This window comes from Clinocottus analis, unplaced genomic scaffold (assembly GCF_023055335.1).
Source record: "Clinocottus analis isolate CAN_PGR_092001 unplaced genomic scaffold, fCliAna1.0.p SCAF_19, whole genome shotgun sequence".
NCBI classification, from domain to species: domain Eukaryota; kingdom Metazoa; phylum Chordata; class Actinopteri; order Perciformes; family Cottidae; genus Clinocottus; species Clinocottus analis.
The window spans coordinates 12,589,661-12,598,223 of record NW_027175920.1 but is presented as its reverse complement, the minus strand read 5'-3'; the positions used below and the strand labels follow the sequence as shown (position 1 = coordinate 12,598,223).

The window sequence follows — 8,563 nt, the reverse complement described above, 5'->3', positions numbered from 1 at the left end:
AAGCACCAACAGGTCGCCACTATCGTGCAATACAGTTTCCATCTGAGTGCTTACTCTACCTCACTTGCTGGGCGTTTTTAAAGAAACTGAATGTACACTTTGCCTCATGTTGGATGGCCTTTCGTCGGCTCTCCGTCTCTGATGTGCAGTGATTATGTAAAATTGAGCCTGAAGAGCATCAGTTCCAGCAAATGGTCTCTAACGCACCTCTTTCCTTCGGCCCCGCAGCGAGGAGTTATTTGCGTCACAGACAAAAGCGGCACAGAGAGACGGAAACACTCTTCTTATCAACCGACCAGTATATCGATATGCCGACGTCTCGGTGGTGGGAGCGGACGGAGAAAACTCAAAAGCTGCATGCAGATGCGTCGCCCAAGTGTATGAATGGGAATGCGTTTCAGCTGAGTTCAAGTACAAGGGCAGGTCGTTGTGGTTACATGGGAGAGGGTTTTGCCGCGTCGGCAAAAGTCAACAAAGACAGGTGCACAAACAGGACAACGGGGTCAGACTGGAGGAGCGGATGGACTCCTCGCCCTGTGGAATAAGCCGAGAGGAACAGTGCTGTACGTCCATGAATTGTAATACACGTAGACGGGGTATGGGATAACAATTTGTCAAATACGTGACTCTCATTTTTGGCTCGTACTTCCAAAGGTGCTCAAAATGATCAGGAAGATGAATAAATGTGTAGAAAGAATAGAGAACGCAAGTCCTTCTGTCCTCCCTCTGCAGTCAGAGGGGAGAGGGTTAAATAAAAAGGCAATCTTAAGGAGGTAAAGCCAAAACAAATACGATCGGCATTTCGGCACATATCTTGGACATTTCCTCTCGATACAAAACCTCGGCAGCGGATGGGAGCTCTTGGATCGACAGTACTTTACTGTCGTTGGAAGGCAAAGCGTCTCCATTCGTTGTGTTCTGGTTCTCACAGGTCAGACGTTTGGATTTTAGGTAAATGTGCCAGTCCGGGGGAAAAAGCCTGTCCAGTGAGCAAATACTTGCAAAAGGTTTTAATGCACAGAGGAGACGCTGCAGCGTGAAGACAATTACTCCCAAACAGAACAAAATGGCCGATAAAAGCGCCCCGCCAACGTCAGAGCCTCTCGGTACGACGGTCTTGATGCGAGGCGGATAAAAGCAGGTAAAAACTTGTTTTGCTTCAATGTTTCTCTGCTAGTTTTTCTGCTGACTTTACAAACGGCTTTGGCCACGTCCGAGCAACACCTGCTTTTTTTCCCCCTGTCCAATGAAATGGCGAGAAGGAGGAAGTAATGGTCGCGTGTGATGGTTTTCAGGTCCGAACATCAGGGATTTTTCCAATTTTCGCCTCTCCCAGCACATCTCCATTGCATGTATTTTTCTCTCTGACCTGTTCAGAGCACACAAAGGATGACCAGTGTTTGCTCTGAACTGTCCGGTCTTTCTCTGTTTCTCTACTGCGGGGGTTCACACCCTGGAAAGCTATTCTCCCACCTGAGAACACACCATTCCTCTTGCTCTGCAGGTGCCCCCGACACACACACACACACGCACACACACTGGAAAAGCGTGGTGACTCATTAATAGGCGATGTATCCACACCGGTGACCAGGTCATGGGACACAGTGGGTCAGTGTGGAGACCTTGTTTATCTCAGCGGGACGCCTCGGGGGAAACATTGGAGTTAAAAGAGGCTCTGAGAGGAGCGGTCGTCCACTGACTCGCTGACGCATCTGCTGTAAGTTTGTTAACCGGAACCGTCGCGCACACAACAATGCACTTATTGATTACCCCAGAGAGCAGAGGCTCAGGGGGCAGTCACATTTTCATGGAGAGTTTTCTTTGGTCGGGAACCGGAGGGGGAAAACGCTTTTATCTGTTTCTGGATCACAGGTTCCTCAAAGCTGGACTCACAGATAGTTCAGTGTGTGTACCTGCGTTGGCGGTTCTGTGGTCGTAATGTAAAAATGCAGTTTCGTTACGACCGGAAAATGATCGTCCAAATTGCCTAAAGCTTGTAATCTAAATATTTTTGCACATAATGAAATCACACAGAGACAAGTTCTACATTTTCCCATTTATTCCTGTTTTTTGGTTAATTTTTCAATGAACACCACTCTTATAGTTAGCGATTAAGGGCATATCAGAAAGAAGAACAACACTTTAACAGCTTGTATAGTGGGACAAATATTCAAAACAACTGTAATCTGGTCCTTAAGGTAAGGATTGATACGGATACCACGCGCTGCCCCTCAGGTGGAAGAAGTCACATGATGCGTCCTCTTTGAATGTCGTCGGGTTACACGTCTGTGAGCGCTTCTCATCAGCAGCATGTGAGCTGGTATTGGCCATAAGTGTCTCAGTAGGTTGTTATCATCTATTGATCAGCTGGATCACGGCAGGGAGGCTCCAAATGGTGAGCCAGCGAGCGAGTGGCCGCACGAATTATGAGAGCAAAGACACGGGACCTTGGTTCACGCCCCGTGATACTGGAACCAAAAGTCAACACGGTGACTTATGACTCATGATTGACATAAAAAGTGTCAGTTACTGTGAATGCTATTATTATTTTGGGGGAAGGAGGGGATGTAGAGTCTGGTACAATATGTGAGTTAAGTATTTGTTCCACAGAAATGAACTGGTCATGATAAGAGCACTTCTGTGGAAGCAGTTGTGTGATGACGTCCACCATCTTTCTCCCTCTGACTCTCTCTCTCTCGCCCCAATCTTCTTCTTCTTCTTCACACACACACACACACACACACACACACACACACACACACACACACGTAAACCCAGAATTTACATGGCATTTACGAAGAAACGGATACTGGCAACGCAGAAGAACAACTCGCTGGTGATAACCGCCTGTTACCTCGTACGGAGTGAAAAGGGACAGAATAGGAAGTAAAAAGGAATTTGTGGTAAAAACGGTTCGTTTGCTCCAGAGTGTTATTCAAATTTCCAAAAGCGAGCTACGTACGACAGGAAACAGGAAAGCCTGGGTTACAAGACTAAGACACAACTTAACACCAAAGCTCCCTTTCCCCCCCAAAAAAAAAATATATATAGCTGAAAATGTCGAAATTGTACAGAAATTACAAAATGTTTTTGCCATTTCCGCTATTTCATGCTAACAGCTCAAGCTGAACGTCTCCATGAAGCTCACAGTTCAGACACTTCTAACAGCATAATGTCCTCTCGACGAGAACATTTTTCAAGCGAATATACATAGAAATTGCTCACTTTATGAAGATAATCTCGTTATTTTTGCGCCATTTTTTACCTCAAATGAAAGAAAAACTTTAGTTTGAAAAGTCATAATGATGAGATAAAAAGTTATAACTTTATTATCTCATCATTTTGACTTTTTATCTCATCATTATGACTTCTTTTTTTGTGAGGCGGGAATGCACCGTACACTACCCACCTGAGACAAAAACACACCGTGTTTTCTTGCAGTGTACTGAAACACAACACGGCACCTCTGCTCCGCTCAGCTGTTCAGTTTCACTCTAACTGGATGAAAAGCACGACTCTCAACATCATGGACTGTCACTGTAAAGGACAGCTTTAAATGGGTCATTTTTAGGACACGCGGCACCACCATGCGCTGGTAAACAGCACATAGTACACACATCCTTACATAAAGTACATGTGTTGTTCCATGAAGCCTGGTCTGCAGCATGAAGTCATTCCTCAGTCCCATTTTATCTCAGTCCCTCTCTCATGTCGATGAAAGTACTGACAGACAACACTTCTACTCAGAAAACAATCATACAAAAGTTGGCATTCGACATTTATTTACACGTATGTACCATTTTATTCATATATTTCACCGCTTTTGTGAACCTAAGACCCTTGACAACCCAATGTCAACCGCCGAAACAGTTCGTCCACATGGGGGAGGGTATGTTTTCACGAGAGACGGGAAGAATTTCACAATTTGAGATTACATTTTCCAGCTTTAGGGCCATATTTTCTCTTTTTGCACTTAGAGCTGAGATTGATCTGCAATTATTGACGTCACACATGGGTGAATTTAAGAAATTAAGAAAAATCGAGACAACGACCTCAGTCCCCAGAGGGTTAAAATAACTTCAAACAACAACAACGATGTTGTGAACAGGAAGCAAATATAATGCCATGTATTCATGAGAAGGTCACAGTCCCCTCATCGCTCCACTGAGGTCTGTTTTTTTTGTTTTTTTTTGTCTGGCGCCATTTTTCATCTCTTCAGTGGAGCGAACACCTGAGTCATTCATTCACTCTCTTTTCGTTGCACTTTGTCACATTTTGCTTTTAACGCCTGCCTCTTCAACCAGACTTCCACTGCTCCTCCACAATGCTGCTGTCCGTCCAGGGGCAGGGCCCCATGTTGTGAACATCCGGGGTCGAGACACTTTATTGGGGCCAACCTCCCCCGGTGAGTTTTTTTTACAGCAGCCGTATGACCTACTTTTCAAGCCATTGATAAAAAATAAAAAAAAGTAATAGCCATGGAAAAGAAAAAATGACCCCGTCGAGTCTCCAAATGCCCACTAATTGTTTTCCAACTGTCTGACCTGTGGAAACCAGAACACAACACGAGTAGAGAATTACCTATTTGTCCTCCTTCCATCTATGAAAAGTAAAGTATCGTGGATCCAAAACCTCACATCCGCTGCCGAGGTTTTGTATTTCGAGGCTTCGTCCAAGGGGTCAACCAGATGCCTGAAAGAAGCGTTAATCATCCGCTTGGTCATGCTCTGTCCAACGTTGCCCCGCCCCATCGCCTCACTGTCCCACAATGCACTGTGTTTGTATGGTCTGCTCGTCCTTGTTCTGCCATTAGTCTGTTTAGAATTATTGTTCAAGCCTTTGATGATGAATTGACTACTAAAACTGTACATTATTTGGGAAAAACATCATAAGCATGACAAAAACTCATCCTGTCAAGCCTCCATCCCACTAACGGTTTTCCAGCTGTTTGACCTTTAAAAACCAGAACTTCTACCAACTACCAGTGCAGAGGATGACGTATTTGTACTCGTGGCATCTAAGGAAAGTAAAGTGTGGACTGAAGTTATTATTTTAAAGTTACATTAAATATGTCTTGACTTCTCTTTGGGATACTGTGCTGGAGTGAAGTTTCAGGAATTCATGTTTTCCGATCAAATCTGCTCCATTTGAATCCATCCCATAGTAATAATCCGGGCGGCTCTAACTGCAAATCTAGCATGCCCCCACAATGCCAAGTGAATGTGGTCTTGAATTCTCCAAAATGAATATTAGGCATCGGAAAAACATTTCTCTTTGTCTTTTTCTTCATATTTCTTTCGGGAATAGCCTCATGGGAACAACACGATATTCAGGGCTTTTGAGAAAACATGAAGGGCTGCAACCCATGAATGCAGTTTCCGTGAGCCACCTCGTACACGTGTCTGAGACCGCATCAGAGCTCCCCCATCTCCTTCTAATGCCAAGGTGGTGCGTAGTTCCACACATCACTACACACACTCGGGTTTGGAGCGACGGTTCTCCAGGTCACCGCCTCCACTTTACACACTCCTTTCAGTTTTATGAAGCGCGACACTGAACCACCTCCCTACACACACACGCGCACACACACACACACACACACACACACACGCAGACACATCTTTTTGATGTCCTTTCTTCTTTGTTGTCGCAATGCCTGTCAATCCATTCATCACAGATCCATGTTTGATTGTATTTCCCAGCTGTGATACAATAATGAAAAACAATCTCTTGAAAGCAGTTCACCAAACAAAGAGATGGAGACATCTTATATTCTGACCCACACATACACACAAAAGCTACTCTACTTTTTCCTCAGGTGAGTCGTGCCGTCCTCTCCTGCAGTTGCACCTTGACTGCCCCCTTTCGGTCACTGTGGAAACTGCATCTTTCTCGAGGCTCGGCCGCTGCTCTGAAGCTGCTGCAGCCTCCTTCCTCCTGCCTGCTGACACGAAGCTGCAGCAGAATGAGGCCGTGAATAAACCTCAATTAACTTGTGTATGCAATAGCGATGGATACACAACTGTGGCCTCGTCCTGGAGTGCCAATGTGTGCTGCAAGTTTTGACATGTGTGAGAGTAACCTGGAAACAGACTGCACTGCTGCTCGTGATAAGAACAATAACTAAATAGTACTTGCACACACTTTAAAAACTGACTGTCTGACAACGTGTTTGCTCCTTCTGGGGGAACTCACATCCGCTGCAGAGGTTTTGTATTTTGAAGAAAAGTCCAAGGGGGTCAACCAGCTTTTCACCAGTGTGCCAAAAAGCGGGTTAAACGCCGGAAGAAGCGTTAATAATTCACTTGGGCAAGCGCTGTGGAAGTTATAACTTTTCTTTTACCCACTTGCCCTCTCCCATCGCCTCAGTGTTACACAATGTGAGTTAATGGTCGGCTGGTTTTTGTTTTCCCATTGCTCCCGTCTTGTCTTCTTAAGAAACGGCAAACTGACGCAACAGCGGGAGATTGGTCCCCTCTTCCCAGCGCTCAATGAGGCCACGAGTGCCTCCTCGCTGGGCTGTGACGTCCGCAAGGAGGAGGAGCTGGCCACCGCGCGCATAAATACACGACTCCAGTCCGGACAGCAGACAGAAACGCCAGAGCAAAGCCACCCAGAGCCTCTCCGCTGCCCTCCAGAGTCTCCTCAGCCGCCTTTTTACGCACAGCTCTCCAGGGCCAGACGGAGTTCCTCGCTTATTAAGCAGCCAGATATAACCATGATTAAGAAGATGTCACCCTCCGAGAGTGATTTTGACATCCCGGCAAAGAACTGCTACAGGATGGTGATTTTGGGATCCACCAAAGTTGGGAAGACGGCCATCGTGTCCCGGTTCCTGAACGGGAGGTTCGACGAGCAGTACACGCCGACCATCGAGGACTTTCACCGGAAACTGTACAGCATCAAGGGAGACAACTACCAGCTGGACATACTGGATACATCGGGCAACCACCCGTTCCCCGCCATGAGGAGACTTTCCATACTGACAGGTACTTATCCACACTTATTTGCAAGGAGAATAGTCGCGTAGAGAATAAAAAAAGAAACGCAAACGTGCCCTTGAAGTGCTGCAAACTTGCGCGTTGAGCGCGTGGATGCAGCGCAAAAATGTTGTGTCTGTCTGGTTCAAAACGAACACTTTGCATGTGTCCAAAGCGGGTCAAAAGTTAACCAGAGCTTCCTTCTCCTCTCCTCAGGCGACGTGTTCATCCTGGTGTTCAGCCTGGACAACCGCGACTCCTTCCAGGAGGTGCAGCGGCTCAAGCGGCAGATCTTCGAGACCAAGTCGTGCCTGAAAAACAAGATCAAGGAGAACATCGACGTGCCGCTGGTCATCTGCGGCAACAAGGGCGACCGGGAGTTTTACCGGGAGGTGCAGCAGGAGGAGATCGACGTGCTGGTGGCCGGGGACGAGAAGTGCGCGTACTTCGAGATCTCCGCCAAGCGCAACGAGAACGTGGATAAGATGTTCCAGACTCTGTTCACGTTGGCCAAGCTGCCTCACGAGATGAGCCCCGACCTGCACCGCAAGGTGTCCGTGCAGTACTGCGACATGCTGCACAGGAAGTCTATGAAGAACAAGAAGGTGAAGGACATCGGGGAGGCGTTCGGCATGGTCACTCCGTGCGCGCGGAGACCCAGCGTGCACAGCGACCTCATGTACATCAAGGAGAAGGCCATAGGAGGCGGCCACGGCAAAGACAAAGAGAGGTGTGTGATCAGTTAAGAGGAGACCGGCGCGCGCGCACACACACACACACTCAACGCAAACCTTTGAAAGTAGAGGGAGCCCGGTGCGGCAGCCTGTGCGGCCGGATGCGCTCAAACTGACGCGGGAGGTGTTGGGGACGCCGCGGGGCCGCGCTCTGCCGCCGCCGCGCGCGCGCTCTGACGCGGCGCCGTCTCCAAGGACACTTGACTGGACACGCTTGTCCTCTTGAACTGTCAAATCCATAAATAAAGACATTTGAGAATGTTTGCTTGTCCTGTCCACCAGAGCCCAGCGCGTGCACGACGTGGCTTCAAAACCTCGTGAGACTCGCGCATCGACGTGTTCATGACGTCATGCCTTTTACAGACGCCAGCGGGGAGAGAAAAGAGACTATTTGCTCCGGAGGCGTAATGTTTAGAGGGAGAGAATGTTGTTTACAACCTTGTCATATCTTTTATAATGGCTTATACACTTGAATGTTTCCTTACAAGCTAAAGTGTTTGATTGTGAATGTATATTTATTGTTTTTTGCAAAGAAGTCAACCAAAATCTTGATATAATAAAAAATCAACGATAAATTTTGTTTTCTCGATCCTTCTCTCTTGATCTTTACTCACACACACCCCGTTTGCAGTGAACACACACAGAGACGCCGCGGTGAATAAACTCAATTAACATCACCTGGTATGCAATAGTGATGGAGACACAACTGTGGCCTCATCTTGAAGTGCAAATATGCGCTCACGAGAGGAGAAACTGGAGACAGTGTTCAACTAAATAGTACCCACACTTTCAAAACATACTAGTTTGCTCCTTCTGGAGGAACTCCCATCCGCTGCAGAGCTTTAAGGA

General features: G+C 47.0%; 1 protein-coding gene across 2 annotated transcripts; it reads left to right on the top strand.

Moving 5' to 3' along the window:
* The first annotated feature begins 6,605 nt into the window (after positions 1-6,605).
* LOC137789696 (dexamethasone-induced Ras-related protein 1-like) lies at positions 6,606-8,289 on the top strand. Of its 2 annotated transcripts, none has more exons than XM_068583453.1 (2): positions 6,606-6,989; positions 7,271-7,597. In XM_068583453.1, the coding sequence occupies exons 1-2, from the start codon at positions 6,719-6,721 to the stop codon at positions 7,462-7,464; spliced, it is 465 nt and encodes a 154-aa protein (XP_068439554.1). In that variant the 5' UTR covers positions 6,606-6,718; the 3' UTR covers positions 7,465-7,597. The 2 variants fall into 2 exon arrangements, with proteins under 2 accessions (XP_068439554.1, XP_068439553.1); XM_068583452.1 differs by having other exon boundaries at positions 6,707-6,989; positions 7,197-8,289.
* Positions 8,290-8,563: the final 274 nt, after the last annotated feature.